The sequence below is a fragment of the Neoarius graeffei genome, chromosome 17 (genome assembly GCF_027579695.1).
Source record: "Neoarius graeffei isolate fNeoGra1 chromosome 17, fNeoGra1.pri, whole genome shotgun sequence".
Taxonomy (NCBI): Eukaryota; Metazoa; Chordata; class Actinopteri; order Siluriformes; family Ariidae; genus Neoarius; species Neoarius graeffei.
Genome location: NC_083585.1, coordinates 31924886 through 31948379, shown reverse-complemented (window position 1 = coordinate 31948379; position 23494 = coordinate 31924886). Strand labels below are relative to the sequence as shown.

Here is a 23494-nt window from a genome sequence, read left to right as displayed (position 1 = left end):
CTCCAGCTTGCCTGCGACCCTGTAGAACAGGATAAAGCGGCTACAGATAATGAGATGAGATGAGAAGATAAACTTCATATCTTCGTGCAACCGTGTGATGTTCTTTGTTATATGGACACAGCCACCAAAAAACCCCAAAACAAAAAAACTGCAAGTTAATCAAAAGAATTTTAATTTGGAACCGGTTCGCCATTTTTACAATGCGAGTCTAGTCAGTGGGAAAACACTGGAAGTGATGTCATCGGAGTGAGGATATTGGAAAATATGTCACTCAGATCTGTGATGTATTTTGTATGAAAAATTTAAGGTTTTTAATACGAAGATAAACCTCATATCTTCAAATTAATGTGTGATGCTCTTTTTATTATATAGGCACAGTCACAAACAAAAAGTACCCAAACTCATCACTGAGATCCTCATGAGTTACATAAATCTGTATATGTCATGGTTTTGGATCTCCGTGTCCTGGATGTAGCACATTTATGAAAAATACAAATGGTGTATTTCCCAGTAAAACACTCGCGTCCATATAATAAACTACTATGAGAGAGCTAACAATGTCTAACTACATATAACACAATGTTCAACATTTTAAAATTTAACATGACGTAGTAAAGTGTTGTGACAGAACAAAGTAGCATATAGAGTGTCACAGTGGGTAGTATATGGGGATTGCAATATAGAGAAGGTTGAAGCAATCTAACAGAATTAGTAATTAACAAATAAATTGACAGTGCAGTGATAAGCATGGAGAAATCAGTATAAATGATGACCTGCCAAATGACAGTGCAAAGTTTTGTATTGATATTACACGTTAGTGAGGGAAGCCATGGTCTAATGCTTAGAGAAGCAGCTTTGGGACCAAAAGATCACCAGTTCGATTCCCTGGACCAGCAGGAAGGGCTGAAGTGCCCTTGAGCAAGGCACCTAAACCCCAACTGCTCCCCAGGCTACTCTGGGTATGTTGTATGTCGCTCTGGATAAGTGCGTCTGTTAAATGCCATTAATATCTCATCTCATTATCTCTAGCCGCTTTATCCTGTTCTACAGGGTCGCAGGCAAGCTGGAGCCTATCCCAGCTGACTACGGGCGAAAGGCGGGGTACACCCTGGACAAGTCGCCAGGTCATCACAGGGCTGACACATAGACACAGACAACCATTCACACTCACATTCACACCTACGGTCAATTTAGAGTCACCAGTTAACCTAACCTGCATGTACTTGGACTGTGGGGGAAACCGGAGCACCCGGAGGAAACCCACGCGGACACGGGGAGAACATGCAAACTCCACACAGAAAGGCCCTCGCCGGCCACGGGGCTCGAACCCGGACCTTCTTGCTGTGAGGCGACAGCGCTAACCACTACACCACCGTGCCGCCACTGCCATTAATATAATGTCATGTAATGTAGCGCGTGCTGAACAGTCTTATAGCATTGGGGTAGACGCTCTCACAGGTTTGCCTCGTCAAAAGTTAAGTATTGGAGTTTCTTGCCTTCGTAATGTGTCTGAGATCATCAAATAGTAAAGAATAGAAATGCAATAAATAACCCAATTATACAACTGTAGTAATCTATATTATGTCAAAAATAAAGACAAACCATTAAATTAGGTGTGTCTAAACTTTTGACTGCTACTGTACATACATCACAGCTTTATATTTACAGGAACATGTACAGAAACTCTTGAGGCACAAGTGTGTAGACTATAATGAGCAGGTGGCAGTTTTATACGCACTGTATTAAGCTCTTGTTTTTACACTGTAAAGTTTGTGGTTTTGCATCAGAGACATTTCCTTCAATTTCTGGGCATTTTGAGGTTTCTGTGAACCCTTACACCTCTGTTTACCACTATTCCAAATCAAAGAGCTATAATTTTAAGAGATGTTGTTGCACGTTTGGCTTTGATGACGCCAACACCACCTATTCCTTTTCTACTGCAAAATTGACCTGTTGCTATTATTATCCTGCACTTGTGATGTCTTGGACTGTGCAGAGGACAAGAAAAATAAATTACCTTGACCATTCCTGTGGGAAGTACAGATTATATTAGTTTAGGTAATTAAAATGATTGATTAATTTCCTACTGTAGTTGAAAGCAACAAGCTAAGCTTTTGAGTCTAATTACACATGAGACCTTGACCTAAATTACTTGTAGATGTCTGCTGGAATTAATTTTAGTCTGGAGCAATTAAGTTTTTTTTTTTTTTCTCTCTAATGTAAATTTCCATTGACTGATAATTTCAGTGTAGTCCATAAGTAGTTCGGTAATGGCAGGTTGAGTAAATATAATTTTGATAAAGTCCCATGATCCATAACCATGCATGTATTATATTTTGATTTTATTAGTATCTGTGTATGCAATGCAGGCAAGCCTGGCTGAATACAATAACAGAACATAGACAGAAATTACTGAATCAACTCCATAAAGAGGAAATGGGGGATGATCACAGGCCACTTGTCTACGTGGTAACTTTTGTCTGTGTGTGAAGGAGAGCGTGTGCTTGGGTTTACCTGTACTTCATTGTATTTGTGTAATAGGGCTGAAGTGGGAGCAGAGCAAGTAACTCGAGAAAAACTCCAACCTCTGCTGGATTGTGTGCAGGTAACTGGTTGTTATTGAAAGAAATGATTGTAAAGTACTGTCATCACCATTTTCGAGCCTTTTTACAATATGAAATCACTGCCATAACAGACTGGGCCCAAAACTGCTTGTGTACAAGACTGTCCAATTGATATAAATTGGGACAAGTGCATAAAACCAAACCCAAAGCAAAGAACGCTTAAAGCAGTGGTCCCCAAATGGCGGCCCGCGGGCCAGATCCGGCCCGGGCACGGCAAATTTTTGGCCCGCCACATCACATCTGAACAAAGGTAAACAGCGCCATCTATGGCCATGCATGATTAGCGATCTCCCCACTTCAGTGGGAGATATCTCTGCTAGTCATCAAGAGTGAGTGAAATCTAAGCTTATGACAGTCGTGACAGCAGACCATGGCAAGTACAAAAAACGTAAAGTCGATAGCGAAAATCGTTAGTTTAAACCCGACTGGACGGATCAGTTTTGTTTTATTTTACCTGAGCATCCAAATGCTAAGCCAACATGCCTGATATGCATGCAGACTGTAGTCGTCTGCAAGGCTGACAGTATCAAGAGGCACTTCACTACTATGCATGCCGCTAGTTTTAATTCGAATTATCCTGAAAACTCAGATAACTGCAGACAAAAAATAGCCAACATGCATTCGTCATTCAGGCGCTCTGTTTTTACCATGGAGAAATCTACCACAGCACAACAAAGGGCTAGCACAGCCTCTTTATGTGTTTCCTGGAATCTTGGGAGAGCAAAGAAACCCTTCACTGATGCTGTATTGGTAAAACAGTGTGCAATTGATATGGTTGAAGAGGTTGTATATCACGACGAGAAAAACAAGCAAAATATCGTGGAGCTACTAAAGCAGGTGCCATTGTTGGCCAACACCACAACAAGAAGAGTGGAAGTTTTAGCCAAGGATTGTTCATCCAGACTAAACACTGATCTGATTAAAACAGAGGCCATGTCACTGGCAATAGATTCTTCTTGTGACCGAACTGATATGGAACAGCTATCTGTGTTCGTCAGATTTTTTTGATGGAAATACATTTCGGGAAGAGCTACTTTGTTTGCTACCTCTGCCTGGGCGCACAACTGGGGAGATCCTATTTAATGAGCTGACACATTTCTTTGCAAAGACTGGCTTGGATGTGAACAAAGTCGTCGCTGTCGTTACCGATGGAGCCCCATCTATGGTGGGACATCGCAAGGGCTTGGTGAGCAGGCTTTCCTCAATTAACCCAGGGCTTTTGACATTTCATTGTATTATTCACCAATCAGTGCTGTGCACTAAACTTGACAAGGAAATGAAAGAGATCATGGGTTCGGTGACAAGACTGGTACATTTTGTTCGGGAGAATTCAAGTCTGCAACACCGCGTTTTCAGAACATTGTTGGAGGAAATGTCAGCGGAACACACAGACCTTCTGCTACATAATGATGTTCGCTGGCTTAGCAAAGGCTGTGTGTTGGAGCGGGTGTGCGACCTGCACAGTGAGCTTGTGTCCTTTCGCTCCAGCCTGAAGAGCCAAAAAGCGCACGAATTCCAGGTGTTTTTAAGTGACAACAAGGCGATGGCATGTGTGGTTTTTTTGAGTGACATCATGTCTCATCTGAATCACCTTAACCTTCAATTACAAGGCAAGAATCACACTGTTGCAGACATATACGTGGCTATCGAAGCATTCCAGGCAAAGCTGAGCCTTTTGGAGAGAGACATTTGCAGGAGAAAGTTGCACTTTCCTCGTTTGCGGCAGCACTGTGAGAAGAACGATATGCAGGAGAATCCAGCAATGACGCATTTTGTGACCAATTTGGCAGAAAACTTCAAGAAACGATTTGAAAACTGCCATAAACTGTCACGTGACATCCTTCTCTTTCTGAGACAGCCGTTCTCTGTGTCATCTGATGGCCAGTGGACATCAGAGGCCAAAAAGCTGCTGCCTTCTGTAGATGAACCAACACTTCAGATGGAGGTCTTGGAAATGAAAACATCTGATGTGCTTAAAGCACAACACAAGGAAACAGGGTTGACTGCATTTTGGATCAATGTTGACCAAGATCGATTCAAAAACACCAGATCAGTTGCCATGCTCCTTCTAACAATATTCACCTCCACATATATATGTGAATCCTCTTTTTCTGCAATGAACTGTCTAAAAAACCAAGCAAGAAACAAACTTTCAGATGCACACCTTGGCCAGTGTTTGAAGATTGCTACAACTGGATACACACCTGACTTCAGGAAGACGGCCTTGTCCAGTCACTGTCATTTCTCACCCTGATTGGGGAGTGAAACAATTCACACATAGCTCACATAGAAATATTGATATCTTGTCTCATTATTTGACACCCCCCCCCCCCCCCCCCCCCTCTCTCTGTCTCTCTTCAGTGACTGATGTGGCTGATACTGTTGTGTGGAGAGCAGTTTGAACACATTTGTTTTCAGTTTTTTTGCACTCTATCTCTCTCGCTCTCTCTGGTTTAATTGTCCACAGTTTGCTTCTGCACAGTTTGCCTCTGCTAACACTTGGCACTTACATGTGTGGCAGCTGATAATGTTTAAAGTGGTAGGAAGTTGCATTATGCAAATTTGTACAATATTTTGCTATTAAGAGTAATAATAAATACTGTTATTTTTTGAACCCACTGTATACCTTTTTTTTTGGGGGGGGGGTCGTGGATTCGTTGGCCCTCAGCCTCACTTGCTTTACATAATTTGGCCCTTGGGGAAAAATAATTGGGGACCACTGGCTTAAAGCATTATGATTTGGGATTTTAGCTTGTTAGGATTTCTAGTTGTTAGAATCACAGCAGGTGTATGATGCATGCAGTTCTATGTTATGACGTATGATTTGATATTCTCTCTAGCAGATTGGTGAGGATTGGGGCAAAAACAGTTCTCCTACACAGCAGATGTTGGAGCAGGCTGCTAATAAGGTGTGGCTCTCCCTTCCTGTGTTACTCTCTCACTCTACAACACACACATTGTCCTTAAAACTGTCATTTAATGACTCATTTTTAAAGCAAGTTACCATATTTGTTTGTTTCTTTATTTTATTTTATTTTTTTACATTGCTCCAAATGTAATTCGCCACCAACATATAAAGTTAAATCACATACTTCGATATAAATAAAAAACACAGTTGTCATGGTGACCAGAAATGACCATGTTGACAAAGTGTTAGGAGATTTCCGGGTTGATTTAGGATAGAACATTGTGAGAACTGACTTTCACGTAATGTAGTGACGTAGCTTGTAAACTGAGGTTAATTGCAAAAATGAACAAGCGTGATCATTTCCCAAAGATGCTCTACAGTGTCTCCTATACCCTGCAATTTGGTGTTAACATCCAAATGAAAACCTGCTGAATAACGTTGTTACATAGCAAAGGTTTGAACAGTGACTTATTACAATAATAATGATAATAATATTGGGGTGGGGGAAGCCGTGGCCTAATGATTAGAGAAGCAACTTTGGGACCAAAAGGTTGCTAGTTCGATTCCCTGGACCAGCAGGACTAGCTGAAGTGCCCTTGAGCAAGGCACCTAACTCCCAATTGCTCCAGCAAGAGTGGTGGTGTACCTTGTGTCTAATTAGCCAAAGAAAAGCTGATGATGTGATCACCAGTTTGGGTGGTGCCTGACCGAAATGAATTATTACAATGCACCCACAGTTACTTTTGTTTTTGCCCTTAAGTAAAACAAGTTTCATATTTTTTGCTTTTTAGAATTGTTAAGCAAATTCATGTGTACACTACATGGGCAAAAGCTTGTGGACACCTGACAATTACACCCATATGTGGTTTTTCCCCAAACTATTGCTGCAAAGTTGGAAGCAGACAATTGTATAGATTGTCTGTCTTTTTTTGTATATTTTAATACTGCAATTTCCCTTCACTGGAACTAAGAGGCCCAGACCTGTTCCAGCATGACAGTATCCCCGTGCACAAAGTGAGGGTTATAAAGACATTGTTTGCCAAGGTCGGAGTGGAAGATCTCAAGTGGCCTGTACAGAGCCCTGACCTCAACCCCACTGAACACCTTTGGGATGATTTGGAGTGCTGACTGCACCCCAGACCTTCTCACTCAGCATGAGTGTCTGACCTCACTAATAAACATTCTTGTGGCTGAATGAAAAATTCTCACAGCCACGCTCCAAATTCTAGTGGAAAGCCTTCTCAGAAGAGTGGAGATTATATGACAACAAAGGGGGAGTAAATCTGAAATGGGATGTTCAACAAGCACACATGGGATTGGGAGTGATGGTAAGGTGTCCACAAACTTCTGGTCATATAGTGTAACTATGACGATCCAATGACTCTATGATGACATACCTGTGTATATTTCCTCTTATCTTGGATTGACATGTTTAACATGACACGTAATGAATATTAAACACGATTGTCATTGACGTTTCTTGACTCCGGCATAAGCCCGTTGTTAAAAAAAAAAAAGTTAAAAGTAGTGATTCATAGACAAGTGATGTCAGTTGGAATAAGCCTTCATGAATGAACAAAAATTGTGCAAGTTTATTTAATTTGCCATCAAAGGATCAAGGTGTTGTCATATACCCTTATGAAGACTGCCCTTAATTTTTTAGTGTCTATGCTATGTAATGACCTCATTATCAGGATGGATATACAGACAAATAGAGTTTTTCAGAGATATATTTAACAGTAATGTTTAGATTTAGAACACCATACCAAGGGGTCAGTTTCATCAATAGGCACCATGAAATGAGGGACAGAAAAGTTAATTAAACTAAACCAGTAGGGGTCTCTGAAGTTCCATTTGTGAGACAGCTAAACAATGACATCAGATACAAATGACTTGTATGTAGAAGTGACAAAAATACAGATTTTGATTGATAAAACTCAGGAGTAATTGATTGGAAAATATCAGGATGAGGAAATGAGCAAATGGACAGAAATGAGCCATTTATCCTTCCTTTCTTTTCTTTCTTGTGTAAGGATCTGAGTGACTTTGATAAGGGTCAAATTGTGATGGCTAGATGACTGGGTCTGAGCATCTCCAAAATGGCACATGTTGTGGGGCGTTCCCAGTATGCGGTGGTTAGTACCTACCGAATGTGGTCCAAAGAAAGACAACCAGTGAACTGATGACAGGGTCATGGGTGTCGAAGGCTTATTGATTCGCATGGGGCACGAAGGGCTACTGTAGCTCGAAACTGCTGAAAAAATTAATGCTGGCTGAAACAGAAAGGTGTCGGCCAGCTTTAACTTTTTCAGCAGTTTGTGCTACAGTAGCTCTTCTGTGGGATTGGACCATATGGGCTAGCCTTTGTGCCCTGTGCGAATCAATGACCCTTCGACACCCATGACCCTGTCGCCGGTTCCCTGGTTGTCCTTCCTTGGACCACTTTTGGTTGGTACTAACCACTGCATACTGGGAACACCTCACAAGATGTGCCATTTTGGAGATGCTCAGACCCAGTCATCTAGCCATCACAATTTCACTGTTGTCAAAGTCACTCAGGTCCTTACACTTGCCCATTTTTCCTGCTTCCAACACATCAACTTTGAGAACTGACTGTTTTCTTACTTACTAATATCCCACCCCTTTGACATGTGCCATTGTAATATGAGAATCAGCGTTCTTCACCTCTCAGTGGTCATAATGTTATGGCTGATCGGTGTGTGTACTACTCTTATGCTGTGCTTTTGCATTTTTGTGTAATCAGACTGCAGTGAGTACAGATGTGGAGGCCCCAGTTGGTGCTGTGCAGAGGGTGGACGGGGAGCATGACGCACTACTGCAGGACCCCATGCTGGACAATATGCTACTCCGTATGGAGGAGATAGAGGTCAGCACTCAGATCTTGCTCCTTGCGATTATATGAATACTTAATTTATAGCTTAATATTTGAATGTATTCACTGTACTGTTTAGAAGGAGTAGCTGCAAGCTGCTTTTTTTTATTTTTATTTATTTATTTTTTTAAACCAATTCTCATTTTTTCCTACATCATAAATTAAACTGTTAAAGTGTGTGGGTTAAGCAAGGTCTTTGCTTTGCAACGTAACTATTGACCTTATTATAACTGTCACACAGAGCTGAGAGCTTTGTATTAATTAAAGTGAAATCACTGTCTGAATGTACATTTTGCCTTTAGAAAGACGAAGAGGAAGTGCGGCGGCGTTTTGCTATGATCTCCTACTCTGACCCTCTTCTCTGGGACATAGACACAGGTAAAAAGGAAAGATGAACGATTCAGCGTTGTGTTTTAGAGATCTTCAGCTAGAAAAGCACAGACCTACAAATAGTAGTGTCTTTGTCTAATTGATGACTGGTGAGTTTCTCACATGGTCACGGTGTATTTTCCTACAGCAGGATGTACATTTTAGACTTTCATTAACACCTATTAGGTCTTCACTTTATGCACAATAAGGATTTATTTATTTTTTTTGCACATCCTCACAGGTTACTCGACTTTGTTTGCACACCTTGCATAACTCTTCATACTTGACAAAAATCATGCAGGCTTGTGAAATACAGGCTCCGTTATACTGATTTCATGAGGATTGCTTACACAATCTGCAAAATATATCAGCTTGAATACATGGATATACAGTATTTATGAAATCCGAGTATTGTTTAGATTGTTTACATTTGTTACTATTTTTGTAGCATGCTACATCCTGTCCCATTATACAAGCACCGCATATGAACAAAAGAAATTCCTTGTACAAGGAAGTGTACTTGGCCACCACCAATAATAATAATAATACGTTACATTTATATAGTGCTTTTCAAAATCCCAAGGTTGTTTTACATGGAGGGAAAAAAATGAAGCAGATTAAACAGGAAGGGAGGAAGAGAAAAGTCTTTAATTCAGATTTGAAGGTATAGTAAGAAGGGTAGTCACATAGAGATTGAGGAAGAGAACTCCAGAGTTTGGAGGCCATGATACTGAAGAACCTGTCTCCCAAAATGGAAAGTCTGGCGCATTTGACAGCGAGTAGATTATTGCTCGAAGACCTGAGAGAGCGAGAGGGAGAATAAGGGGTCAAGAGTTTACTACGGTAGAGAGGAACAAGGTTATGCAGGGCTTTGAAGGTGAGAAGCAAGATTTTGAACTTGATTTGGGAATGAGCTGGTAACCAGTGTAGCTGAGAGAGGATGGGGCTGATGTGAGCAGAATGCTTTGTATGGGTGAGCACCCTAGCTGCAGAGTTCTGAATATAATGTGGCTTTTGTAAAGATTTTGCAGTGAGTCCAATGAAGAGGGGATTGCAGTAGTCAATACGAGACACAAAGCATGAAATCATGCACCAAAGTTTGCACAGGATTACTCGTCAGAAACAGACGAAGATGAGCAGTGTTACAGAAGTGAAAGATTGCAATTTTGATGATACGTAGATCAAAATTAAGTGATCGGTCAAATAGTACAAGTTTTCTGACAACACGAGCAGGCTTAGCAAGCACAACATTCAAGATTCAAAGTGTGTGTCATATGCACAGTAAGGAACATGTCCTCCTGCACAATGGAATTCTTAGTTTGCCGTCCACCATGAATGCCAAATTACAACAATAAATAGGTGGAAGAAATAATACAAAGGAAAAGCAATATGGTGCAAAATAAAAGCAGTAGAATACAAAATAAAGGTAAAATAGGCAGTATAATACAAAAATAAGGCAATGATAGAACGTAGCAGCAAAAAAGGGCAGTAGTGTGCAAATGTAAACAGTCAAGGACAGTTTCCAAGGAGGTAGTCCATGGTTATAGACTCCTGTCAGCTGTTCAGGAGTCTAATGGCGGTGAGAAAGAAAGAGTTCTTTAATCTGGCAGTCCTTTATTTCACACTTCTATACCTCCGGCCTGAGGGTAGAAGTGTGAACAGTCCGTGCTGGGGGTGGGTGGGGTCCTTGAGCATGGATGCAGCTCTCCTGTGGACTCCGCGGTGGTAGATGCTCTGCAGAGAGGGCAGTGGCGTTCTGGTGATCCTCTCAGCAGTCTTCACCACCCTCTGCAGGCATTTATGGTCCATAGCCATAGTGCTACCGTACCACACAGTGACGCAGCTGGTCAGGATGCTCTCAATTGCGCAGCTGTAGAAGTTGTTGAGGATCTTGGGTGACATACCAAACTTCCTCAGCCTCCTCAGAAAGTACAGCCGCTGTTGAGCCTTCCTAACCAGCTGTGTGGTGTTAGGTGTCCACGTGAGGTCCTCACTGATGTGAACACCCAGATATTTGAAGCTGCTCACCCTCTCCACCTGAAGCTCCCAGATGAACAGTGGCCAATGAGGTCTCTTCTCCTTCCTCATGTCCACCATCATCTCCTTTGTCTTGTCCATTTCAATACTAACATAAAAAAGAGGATTTAGATAGTAAGTATTTGGGGCTGACCATTTAAAACTTCAGTTTTATCACTGTTTAGTTTGAGAAAGTTATCCTGCATATAAAGCCTTAAATCTGTGATATAATCTGTTTAGTGTATTGGGAGGGGAGTCTGTGAGGGAGTATGTACTGAGATATAACTGGATATCAAATAAATAGCAGTGAAAGTTAAGGCCGTGGCTAGGAATAATCTGACCAAGGAATAGGATTATTCATAACCATGGCATTAACTTTCACTGCTTTGTGAAAATACCAAAATAGATTGTATATTTTTGCAAGCAGTTTTATAAAGAGGCTTACTATTTCCAATTTATTTGATGATATTGTCCAGCAGGTGGCACCATTGTTGACGTAATTGTTGTTCTGATGTTTGTGACTTAGGAACCCGGAGAAAACCAAATAGCTCCAGGCCTGCATCTCCACAACCCATAATACTGACCAAACCAGTCCAGAGACTCGCCACTACAGGAGACATTGTCCTACAAAGGCCAGTGGAGACTGGGTAAGTAACCTGTGAACGTCTGAGACGCCGGACATGACACACCGAAGGACTCTGACTGCTCAAGTTGAAACACAGGCTTTCTCTCAGCATTTGATTATGAACAGTAGCTGTTATAGACATTTTAACTTTGAGAAATTTTTTAACATTTGGAAAGCATCTGTCTGGAGAAGATTTGAATGAAGGATAATGCATTCAAAGGAGAGATCAGTGATTTTAGATGATTATACGGTAGGTGTCCTCAAATTGAGTGTATGACACACAATGCACCATTAAACCCATCATACAAATAACATATTAGACCAACCTAATGTATTATAAAGCCAACAAGCAAAATCCCTTGAGTAATTTGCAGTAATCAGTAAGGCAAAGAAATAGTGTGTTAGCAGGTTCTGTTTATGCACTATAATGTTTGTTGAAGGGGAAAAACAGCAGCAAGAAAATTTATTCCCTAATATAACCAATGTATTTACCCAGCCAGCTTTCAGAATTTCAACAAAAAGTGAAAAAGCAGAAGACGGATTTGTGTCTCGGCCAGGGTTCTGGTTGCAGCTGGTGCTGCTTCACATATTTTGGACTCTTAAACAACATCGAATGAGCAAAAGGGAGAGTTAGACACACTGTGGGTTTAAGTGAGACTGGCATTTGAGCAAGATTTTAGTGGACAACATTTAACAGTATCATTAAAGTGCTCCTTTCCTTAGAACCCAAACCAGTCAAAGCTGTAAAGATAAACAATTTTATGCTAACTTTGTGACTCAGTACATGGTTTTATATAGCTCTCAGTAGTGTCTTATTTATTTATTTATTTATTTATTTACTTATTTACGCTTTAAAATTTTTAAGAAAGCGCTCTTTGCTGAGTGCAGCAGCATCTGTTTGCTTCACAAAAAACAGATGCTTTGTGCCAAGTTGCAGAAGGGCATTTAAACTCACACCCTGGTGTTTCTGAATGTTCCATTTTCCACTGCTATGACCCGCTGTAGTAAATATTGTCATGGTTGTTGAGCCCTTACTCCTGTACCCAGTGTTGGATGTGATGGTGCCTTTTGTGGTGTTCTCTGTATGAATGGATGCGTATCCTTTGTCTGTTGGGTCTGGATCAACAGCCTGTACACAGCCAATGGGCTTCTATGATTGGCTTTGCCCCCTCCGTTATACTTTTTCACTAAAATGACAAGGAACGTCAATATTCCAGTCATTCTGTTTTAGAAAACATTTGCAACAATGTCAGTGTGACGGGCAACTAACTGAGACGGACCTCCCCCCCCAATTTGCTTGTATTGAAGGAAATTTGAATAAGATGTACTGTATTTCAAGTGTCTATATAGTGTGGTTAAAATGTACTCGATGAAATAGTCAACCAACAACATCCATATACTTGATCAAAATCCAGACAGCTTGAATTCAAAATCTTTCCTGGTGGCTGTTGTACAAATATTGATGCTCAGTGGGAAGACCAGTGAGAGAGGATTATTTATTCCTTTATACTGTTGCCAGGCCAGGAAAAAAGCAGTGGCAGCTCTGATGGAATTGATTAGGATACCCGCAGAACAAACACCATTGCAATTGTGCACATAAATACTACATTCAGCCAGCAGATATACAGGAAATGATAGGACTAATCTGTGTTTTTTGTTCTGTACAAAATAGTAAGTAGAATAGGTAATGGAAATGGAAGAACAGACAAGTGACAAAATAAAAGTAAACCAGTAGCTCTGTGTGTGTGGGACATTTCGCTGGAATGATTTGGGTCCCCTTTCCCCTTATGAAGGAAGTCATTCCTAATCAGTACAGAGTAATTCTGACTGATCACATTGACTGAATGGGGAAACATATAGATCATGGTAGAAGTGATCTCTTCCAGGATGATCATCTCATCTCATTATCTGTAGCCGCTTTATCCTGTTCTACAGGGTTGCAGGCAAGCTGGAGCCTATCCCAGCTGACTACGGGCGAAAGGCGGGGTACACCCTGGACAAGTCGCCAGGTCATCACAGGGCTGACACATAGACACAGACAACCATTCACACTCACATTCACACCTACACTCAATTTAGAGTCACCAGTTAACCTAACCTGCATGTCTTTGGACTGTGGGGGAAACCGGAGCACCCGGAGGAAACCCACGCGGACACGGGGAGAACATGCAAACTCCACACAGAAAGGCCCTTGCCGGCCACGGGGCTCGAACCCGGACCTTCTTGCTGTGAGGCGACAGCGCTAACCACTACACCACCGTGCCGCCAGGATGATCATGTTTTTGGGATATGCAGAAAGGCTATCCAAAGTCAGTATGTGGAATAGATCGTGGTCCAAGCTGCTGTTTTGTGATCAGAAATCATTTAAAATGATGTGGCAGAATTACGCAAATATGCACAAATGTTTGTGGGCAACTCACCATCACAGACCTGTCCCATTCCAGATTTATTCCTCCCTTTGCTGTTATAATAACCTCCACACATCTAGGAAAGCTTTCCACCAGTTTTTGGAGCATGGCTGTGGGGATTTTTATTCATTCAGCCACAAGAGCGTTAATGAGATCAGATACTGATCTTGAGTGAGAAGTCCTGGGGTGCAGTCAGCTTTCCAATTCATCCCAAAGATATTGAGTGGGGTTAAGGTCAGAGCTCTATGCAGGCCACTTGAGATTTTCCATTTCAACCTTGGCAAACCATGTATTCATGGGTATCACTTTGTGCACAGGGGCATTGCCATGCTACAACAGCTTTGGGCCTCTTGATTCCAGTGAAAGGAAATTGTAATACTAAGCATACAAAGATATCCTATACAATGTTTTGCTTCCAACTTTATGGCAACAGTTTGGGGAAGATCCATACATGGGCGTGATGGTTAAGTGTCCATAAAGTTTTGGCTATGTAGTGTATAATGTAGCACAACAGATTACCATTATAGGCCAAGTTTACATTAGACCGTATCTTTCTCGTTTTCTTCGCGGATGCATTGTCCGTTCACATTGAAACGCCGGGAAACGGGAATCCACCAGGGCCCACGTATTCAACCCAGTTCGTGTCTGGTCCGGTGCTGTGTAAACATTGAGGATACGCGGATACGCTGTGCTGAGCTCTAGCTGATGTCGTCATTGGACAACGTCACTGTGACATCCACCTTCCTGATTCGCTGGCGTTGGTCATGTGACGCGACTGCTGAAAAATGGTGCGGACTTCCGCCTTGTATCACCTTTCATTAAAGAGTATAAAAGTATGAAAATACTGCAAATACTGATGCAAATACTGCCCATTGTGTAGTTATGATTGTCTTTAGGCTTGCCATCCTTCCGCTTGCAAGTGGTAAGTGACTTGCGCATGCCCGATATGCACTGGGATCACACACACAGCGGCTCAGTCCCGAATCACTGCTCGTGCGCTTCACTCGCGCGCTCTGTGAGCTACGCAGGGCCGGGGAGTGCACACCCTCCAGAGGGCACTCGCTGTTCAGGGCGGAGTGATTTGGAGCGCAGGATGCCTGCGGAGCGGAGCCGCTGAGGAGAAATTTACACATTACACATTTCAACTTAGGTGCCATCTAATTAGTCATGTGATTAGTGTATCCGTGTATTGGCGTTGCGGTGTGCACGCTAATCGTTTTTAAAAACGTTAATCTGATGATCCGCTGATACGGTCTAATGTAAACCCCACTATAGAGTGGTTTTTTTTTTTTTTTTTGCAGTCTGTTTAAGAGCATGGGAAACTTTGGCAGATATTACACTAGCCTCCTACTGAAGATTTTTGTGCCTGTAGAGAAACAATTCCAGACAAACACATTAATCAGAGCGATTCTGTGACGACTGTATTAGACCAATCAATAGTCTGCAATATTTTTAGTCCAGGCTCAGCTTGCATAGTACCTGGGTAAGAAGGGCAACCAAATCCAGCAGGGATACTTAAATTCAGCTCACGTGGAGATGGAAATAGCTGCAATGTAACGTGTGAATGGAGCTGCATGTCCAGTAGAAAAGCAGTTAGATGAGGTATTTTATTGGATGATGGACTGTTTTTTCCTTGCTAAGAAAAATAAGCCAGTGATCCTCTCGAAGCAAACTGTGTTGGGTTTCCCAAAAGCCTCTTAATGCTAAGAGCATCTTAACTAGGAGAGAGAGTGTTAATTGTGCTGCTTACTTTACCATTTAACGATGATCTTTGTGCTGCGATGCTTTTGGGAAACTCAGCAATGTACATCTTTAGACTGCTCTGAGTGAGTGGGGTGGCGCATGCTGAGAAGGAGAGTGGATTGATTCCGGAGAGAAACATGGTGACTGATTATTACTTTATTATAATATGTGCAAAGTAGCAGAAACTCACCTGAGCAGATCAGTGGAGAGCCTGCGGCACTGCTTTATAGTAGTGTGAGATTTTCAGGCACTGTTCTTTTCTCTGGTTTATTTTGAATATGATCCTCACAGACTGAGGTCCGTCTCCCATGCATGGTGCACTCCTGTGAAGTAGGTTATAATCTTGCTCCTGGCCATGACTCTGAAGATTTTTTTTTTTAAAGCATACCCTCTCTACACCATCTTCAAACCCAGTGGCTAGTGAAACCTGAAATGGTTTCTGGTGTGTCCTGTATTTTGAGTGTTCAGACTCCATTAGGAGGGTCTTTTTTTTTTGTTTGTTTTGTGCATTTTCTTGATCTCCATTCTTATAACCATGGCCCTCTGCTGCTCCTGTTTCCTACCTTGTAACTCAGTTCTTAGCTTTAAATGGTCATCTGCTGCACTGCCAAACTTCACATCTGTACCCCATTTCTTACAAGAAACCGCCCTATCTGTCTTATATAACACATAAAAGAATGCTAAGCCTGCTTAAGGCTCCAAAATGAATACATCTGCATGACCATTCAGAATGATTTTCAGCTTCTGACTGAATGAAACCATTAAAGGAGGGAATTGAATTTACTAATTTGTGTGAAATTTTCAGCTGCTTGATTCCGTAAGACTTCTCTTTCCTGCAAGTGTCTTTCCCACAGTGCTATAGCAAGCCCAGATGACTTCAGGTAGCTATTAATGCTGGCTATTATAATTGCCATTGCTGGTGAAGGTTCTAAATTTGGGTGGTGAAGGTTCTAAATTTGGATAGCGAAAGTGCTCCTGCTTCTATATGACTAATTTGGGCACAGTGAGAACTGTAATCCAGCCTTGCCTAGAAGGGCTCTAACATGCATCTACACTCCCTTCACGTGAACAGCGTGCCAGGCCACTGGCTGTGAGCCTTCCTAAAGTGCTCACGCATTTGTAGCTCAATTTGGAGCAATTATCATACGAAAATGATCTTATTCAATTTGTCTTCACTTTATCGATGTATGCATTTTGGTTCCATTTCTAAAAAGTTGAGTTAATTAATGGTCTTTGCTCTATTGTGGCAACAAACCTATGATCGTGGCTCAGGTGGATAAGGCGCCATACCATAAATCCGGGGACCCGGGTTCGATTCCGACCCAAGGTCATTTCCCGATCCCTTCCCGTCTCTCTCTCCCGCTCATTTCCTGTCTCTACACTGTCCTATCCAATAAAGGTGAAAAAGCCCAAAAAAAATCTTGAAAAAAAAAAAACCTATGATCAGTTTTATTTTAAACTATGAAATGTACAGAGTAACCAGTGTCTTGTGTTTGCATCTTTAGTGTTGGGTCAGAAAGCTCCATGCTGGATGAGGAACCACCTGATGCTGTTCCCGGCTGTCCGTCTACAGACCAAGCACAAAAGAAAGGAGCGATTCAGCTGAAGGTCCCCTGCAGCATTCAGAAGAACGTCCAGAGGTATAGGGAGGAGTATGATTCCTACCTGCGCCTGGTTTCTCATGCAGCAGTGGGCAGTTTTAACCCCTTGGCTATAGCTGAAAGGTAAGACCCTGACATATTAAAGCATCTGTTGAAATGTACAAGCATATATTCCAACAGCAGAAGGATTTTGTATGGCAAAAATATATTTAAGTTTCAGTCATATCTCTGAAAGTGTTTGTGGCCAGAGCGGAGCCACGGATTACACATTGCTTGTGCTGCTGTTCTCTAGTGCCACAACTAATAAAACTTTATTTACAGCCTGGACGCCTAAAAAGAACCTGAAACATTGTGCCGTTTTATTTATTAATACTAACTTCGCTGTATTCAGGCTGTTGGTGGTATATGATCTCTGTGCATAAATGTCTATAAAACTATTCTCTCAAGGACACCCACCACATCATTAGCATTTGTAAACAGAATTTTTCAGTTGGTGCAATGCTGCAAAGATTTGCAAAGCTCAGCAGAGAGCCCTCAATTTTAACACGCTCTCAATTTAACTCTCACTCCCAAGCTGCATTAATAAAATATACACAGATGTGCTTAGAGCATTCGCACTGCACTGTGGCTGACGCTATTAACTGTTACTAGTAATTTAAAAACGTAGTTTATTATTCATCTTTTCAATAGATAAATCAAAAACTAATTCAGAACATCACAATTTTTAATATACAGGACTGTGCAAAAGTCTTAGGCACATGCAAAGAAGTGCTGTCGACCAAAAATAGCTTAAAAAATAATGAAATGAAATGTTTCAACATAAAAAAATACTGTAAACAGCAGTAAGCCATAATAAATGAAACAAAGTCAATATTCAGTGTGAGAGGACCCTTTGCTTTAAAAAAAAAAAAAAGGTAATCTCAGGTACAATGAGTGCAGTTTTACAGTTGTGCTCATAAGTTTACATACCCTGGCAGAATCTATGATTCTTTGACCATTTTTCAGAGAATATGAATGATAACACAAAAACATCTTTTCCACTCATGCTTAGTGGTTGGGTGAAACCATTTATTGTCAAACGACTGTGTTTTCTCTTTTTAAATCATAATGACTACAGAAACTACCCAAATGACCCTGATCAAAAGTTCACATACCCTGGTGATTTTGGCCTGATAACATGCACAGAAGTTGACACAAATGGGTTTGAATGGCTACGAAAGGTAACATCCTCACCTGTGATCTGTTTGCTTGTAATCAGTGTGTGCGCATAAAAGCTGAATGAGTTTCTGGGATCCAGACAGACTTTTGCATCTTTCATCCAGCCACTGACGTTTCTGGATTCTGAGTCATGGGGAAAGCAAAAGAATTGTCAACGGATCTACGGGAAAAAGTAGTTGAACTGTATGAAACAGGAAAGGGATACAAAAAGATATCCAAGGAATTGATAATGCCAGTCAGCAGTGTTCAAACTGTGATTAACAAATGGAAAATCAGGGGCTCTGTTAAAACCAAGCAAATGCCACAAAGTATCTTGCCTACAATACGCCAAACAGCACGGAGACAAGCCTCAAAACTTCTGGAACAAGGTAATTTGGAGTGATGAGACCAAAACTGAACTTTTTGGCCACAACCATAAACGTTACATTTGGAGAGGTGTCAACAAGGCCTATGATGAAAGGAACACCATTCCTACTGTAAAGCACGGAGGTGGATCGCTGATGTTTTGGGGATGTGTGAGCTACAAAGGCACAGGAAACTTGGTCAAAGTTGAAGGAAAGATGAATGCAGCATGATATCAGCAAATACTGGAGGCAAATTTGCACTCATCAGCCCGGAAGCTGCACATGGGACGTACTTGGACGTTCCAACATGACAACGATCCAAAACACAAGGCCAAGTCGACCTGTCATTGGCTACAGCAGAACAAAGTGAAGGTTCTGGAGTGGCCATCTCAGTCTCCTGACCTCAATATCATTGAGCCACTCTGGGGAGATCTCAAGCGTGCAGTTCATGCAAGACAGCCCAGGAATTTACAGGAACTGGAGGCTTTTTGCCAAGAAGAATGGGCAGCTTTACCATCTGAGAAAATAAAGAGCCTCATCCACAACTACCACAAAAGACTTCAGGCTGTCATTGATGTTAGAGGGGGCAATACACGGTATTAAGAACTGGGGTATGTAAACTTTTTTGATCAGGGTCATTTGGATATTTTTTGTTGTCATTATGATTTAAAAATAGAAAACAGTTGTTTATCAATAAATGGCTTCACCCAACCACTAACCATGAGTGGGGAAAAAAGTTTGTGTTATCATTCATATTCTCTGAAAAAAGGCCAAGAAAGCAAAAATTCTGCCAGGGTATGTAAACTTATGAGCACAACTATATAAGGAAGTGCTCTCTTATTGAATATGCTTATTCTTATTGAAAAGTGCTCTCTTATTGAATATGCTGCTCAGATACAAACTTTTTGTTTTCTATAACATTTAATTTTGTGCTGGAAAACGAGCGTTTGGAACTCTAAAATATTTTTGTACTGACCCGATAATGTAGAAGTCATAAAATAGAAATCTATAAAAATTTGTATGAAAAAGAGTGCCTACGATTTTTGCACAGTACTGTATACACTTAGACACAGCCTAAAAGCATAGCTCCCGATGAGTGTAAAATGTGTTAGTAAGTAATCCCACGTTATTTTTTTTTTAAAGTAAATGCAAAATAAGCACTGGATTAAAAACCTATATATCTTATGTAAATAAAGATACAAAGTTCATTGTCTAGAGGTCAAGTGTTTGAGATGTTGCCTTGCACTTATGATCAGGCACTCTGTGGTGGTACATCGTCTGTTCGGTTGCAAAAGCCATCAAAAATCAGGTTGATGTATTACCATATTCTCTTAAGTATGGCATGTCACTCCGTGTACTTAGAGTAGTACAAATGCTATACGTTTTACTTGTACACAGGCTTAAATTTTCTAGCTTCAATGCTTTTTTTTTTTTTTTAAAAGCTATGTACACTCAAAAAAATGTCCACTATCCAAATTATGAGTAGCATATTTTACTATTTAAGGACATACCAATTCTTAAAATGCACTTTTGTGGATGCTCTGGTTGCTCAGCTGAAATAGTTGATTCTGGGACTGAAAATATGCAGTGCAGAAGCTGATCAACAGAGCCCTGCTTATACATTGCCTTCCTTCACTAGTGGATGCTGTGCCTACAGCAGCTTCTCGTAAGCTTTTCTTGTTATGTTCAGCGCTGAGCTCTGTGATATCTGAAACCTAGTCTGGATCAGCGTCTGGAAGGTGGTATGCACCATGGTTCAGCTTGAAAATAGCTGAGTGGGATTGGATAGTGATGTGTAGGGGATGGACAGAATACTCCATATCACAGAACAATAGTCATGATGGAATTCACTACGCCACAGTGCGAATGGGCAGGTTTGGGATTAAGAAAACAGTCCCACACTTGACCATAAAAGTGATATGTTCCATCCATTCATCCATCATCTGTAGCTGCCTATCCTGTGCAGGGTCACGGGCAAGCTGGAGTCTATCCCAGCTGACTATGGGCAAGGGTCGGGGTACAACCTGGACAAGTCACCAGGTCATCACAGGGCTGACACATAGAGACAAACAACAATGCGCACACTCTTTCACACCTACGGGCAATTTAGAGCCATCAGTTAGCTTAACCTGCATGTCTTTTGGACTGTGGGGGGAAACCAGAGCACCCGGAGGAAACCCACGCAGACACGGGGAGAACATGCAAACTCCACACAGAAAGGCCCCCGCCGGCCACTGGGCTCAAACCCAGAACCTTCTTGCTGTGAGGCGAGAGTGCTAACCACTACACCACTATGCCGCCATGATGTGTTCCATTAAAGCAAAATTTAAAAAGCCATTTCTCTGCACTGTCTTTGACAGTGTACAGTTTACTGTAGATTAAGCTTAACCCTAGTCTGTAATATTTTCACGCTATCAAAGTGCATTTAGCTGCTTTCTTTACCATCTGCCTCATTGTTTTGTCCACTACCGAACTTGCCTTCAGCTCCCCATAGTGGTGAATAATGAATGTATTAGTCAACTAGTCTATGTACAAAAGTCCTTCCCACGCCAAGTGGCGCATAGGGCGGCGCCGATCTCCGTTTCCGTAGCCCTTGGCCTCTCGCCTATTACATAGCTAGGGTTACAGTGGGGGGCGGGTCCTCTGGTAACCATGAGAGTTTGACTCCCCACTCACATCTGTATTGCAGTGTGCCTTGCCAGACGGCAGTAGGTACCATTTTTATGATGGTCTTTGGTATGACCCGACCGTGAGTCAAACTCGCGATCTCCCGATTGAGAGGTGGACACGCTAACCACTAGGCCACTCGCCGGTAATCTATGTACAGTATTAGTGATACTATGTATTAGTCTATCTCTCAAGGGAAGATGAGTCACCATTGACAGTACTGGAAATTTAGTTATAGAAGGTGGAAAAAAGTCTGTTTGTGAAGAAAATTTGGAGAAAAGGCATATAGAAAAAAGCATTTAAAAAAGCATATATATTGAGACAAAACGTAAGGTTTTTCTAAGATTTGAAATGATTCTTGGTTGTTTATAATATTGAATAGTGAACAAACAGTCCTCTGATGTGGAATAAAGTATCTGAGCAAACTGTAGCCTAATGTAAACAAAGAAGAGAGCTCATGTTTATTTTGTTCTGCCTGTTCTCTCTCAGTTTGGCTGAGGAGCTGATGATGGAGGCTTTGGGTGACGTGGCAGCAGAGTTCCAGGATGTTTGTGAAGAGTGTGCAGATGCTATCTTCACCTCAGAGTTTCTCCAGCCGATTCAGTCTCCTTCTCAATCTGTGTCGTAGCAGTGTGAACAATAAAACATATTGAACTTTTCATAATGGGTGCTTTTTTTCCCCTTAGTGCTTTAGATAGTGGATCTCAGGAACACACAGAGTTTCAGCATGGAGGTAATGAATGTGAATCATGCTCGTCTGTCCCACTTTTTATTGGATCATAAAGTTATCATAAATTTCCTCTTCCATATAGAACTCGAACTAGACCACTACATTTTTCGTACACAAATGAATCAGTGGCCAGGCTCAAGGATACTGGGGCTGTGTGGGTTTGATTTTTATATTATTATTTCCAATATTGATTTGCATACCCTGAACTTGAGGGGCCCTGGGTCCTCCCTGCCACCATTCCTGTTCCCATTGACTTGATGTTTTATTGTCGTGATTTTTATGGTATAATTAAGTTGTAAGTTGTTATACTGTGTTTAAATTCATTAATATGGGAGACAAGGTGGAAGAGGGAAGCAAGCTTGTCATACTGTAGGTGATAAGTACAGTAATTGAAAGAATTAGCCCTTATTATAGAATGTGTGTATAAATGTGTGCTATCTTGTCTATAAAATGTGAGAATGTTTCATTCAAAGGCTTCATTTCTGGTGCCATGCCATGCTCATTTTAAATGAGTTAGTGCTTTAATAAAAATGTATGAAGTAAATAAACTAATTCGTAGCCTAACTTAATGAATGAATGAATGAAAAAAAAGTTGATTTTTCTCACCTTCCAACACGACAGTGTTTCTTGGTAGCTGTTCTTACAGTACAAGAATCTCTATGGTGACTGCATTTCTTGGTGGACTTTCTGCCTGATACTAATCATCTCAATCTCTCAAGGAGTATGGTAATGTCGTGTGGTCTGTTGACAGAGATTGCAAGAGGACAGCTGGCCCTTTTGATTCTATCTGTATTCATTTAGAGGTACCTGTGTACAGAATAAATTTGATTGCTGATGTGGCCTTGTGTTTGATGAGCACAAGTTCTTTTTGGTGTTCAACTGATAACGCATGTAAATATTTGATGAAATATTTATTTTCATTTTTTTTAATGGACAGTCACAAATACAGATTTACAGATTTTATTGACTGTATAAAACATTGGTCATGAAATATTCATTAGAAGCACTACAGCCTCAAATTGATGTTAATAAGAAAATATCTCCCAAGTTATTTCTGCACAATAGCACTGATTTCATATTCATGGTTTTATTTAATAGACAGTACTTAAGTATTTCATTAAATAAGTGATTTATTTGATATGTTGATTACTCAAGGCCTATCCTATTGAATTATGATTTAGTATAAATACAGAGGTGATTGTAGGAAATCATGTGGTTGAGAGATTTGGATTATTTCTCGATAATCGCCTCGAGCAACTCGGCAAAATGGCGGCCAATCGCTTTGTCACCGTAAGTGAAGAATTACAAATTATGAAAGAAAATGCTGCTCCTGAAAGCATTACGATGC

The 23494-nt window shown here is 41.1% G+C and overlaps 1 protein-coding gene across 3 annotated transcripts in view; it reads left to right on the top strand.

The window, feature by feature from the left end:
* kiaa0753 (KIAA0753 ortholog) overlaps window positions 1–22981 on the top strand; it is a 49162-nt gene extending 26181 nt beyond the window's left edge. For 2 of the 3 annotated variants that reach the window (XM_060944016.1, XM_060944015.1), the window contains exons 11-17: window positions 2542–2605; window positions 5465–5533; window positions 8297–8419; window positions 8728–8803; window positions 11337–11457; window positions 17092–17310; window positions 21906–22981. In XM_060944016.1, the coding sequence (XP_060799999.1) occupies window positions 2542–2605; window positions 5465–5533; window positions 8297–8419; window positions 8728–8803; window positions 11337–11457; window positions 17092–17310; window positions 21906–22044 (811 nt within the window). In that variant the 3' untranslated portion in view covers window positions 22045–22981. The remainder of the gene's footprint in view (window positions 1–2541; window positions 2606–5464; window positions 5534–8296; window positions 8420–8727; window positions 8804–11336; window positions 11458–17091; window positions 17311–21905) is intronic. The other variant, XM_060944017.1, reaches the window with a different exon arrangement.
* The last annotated feature ends 513 nt before the right edge of the window (window positions 22982–23494 follow it).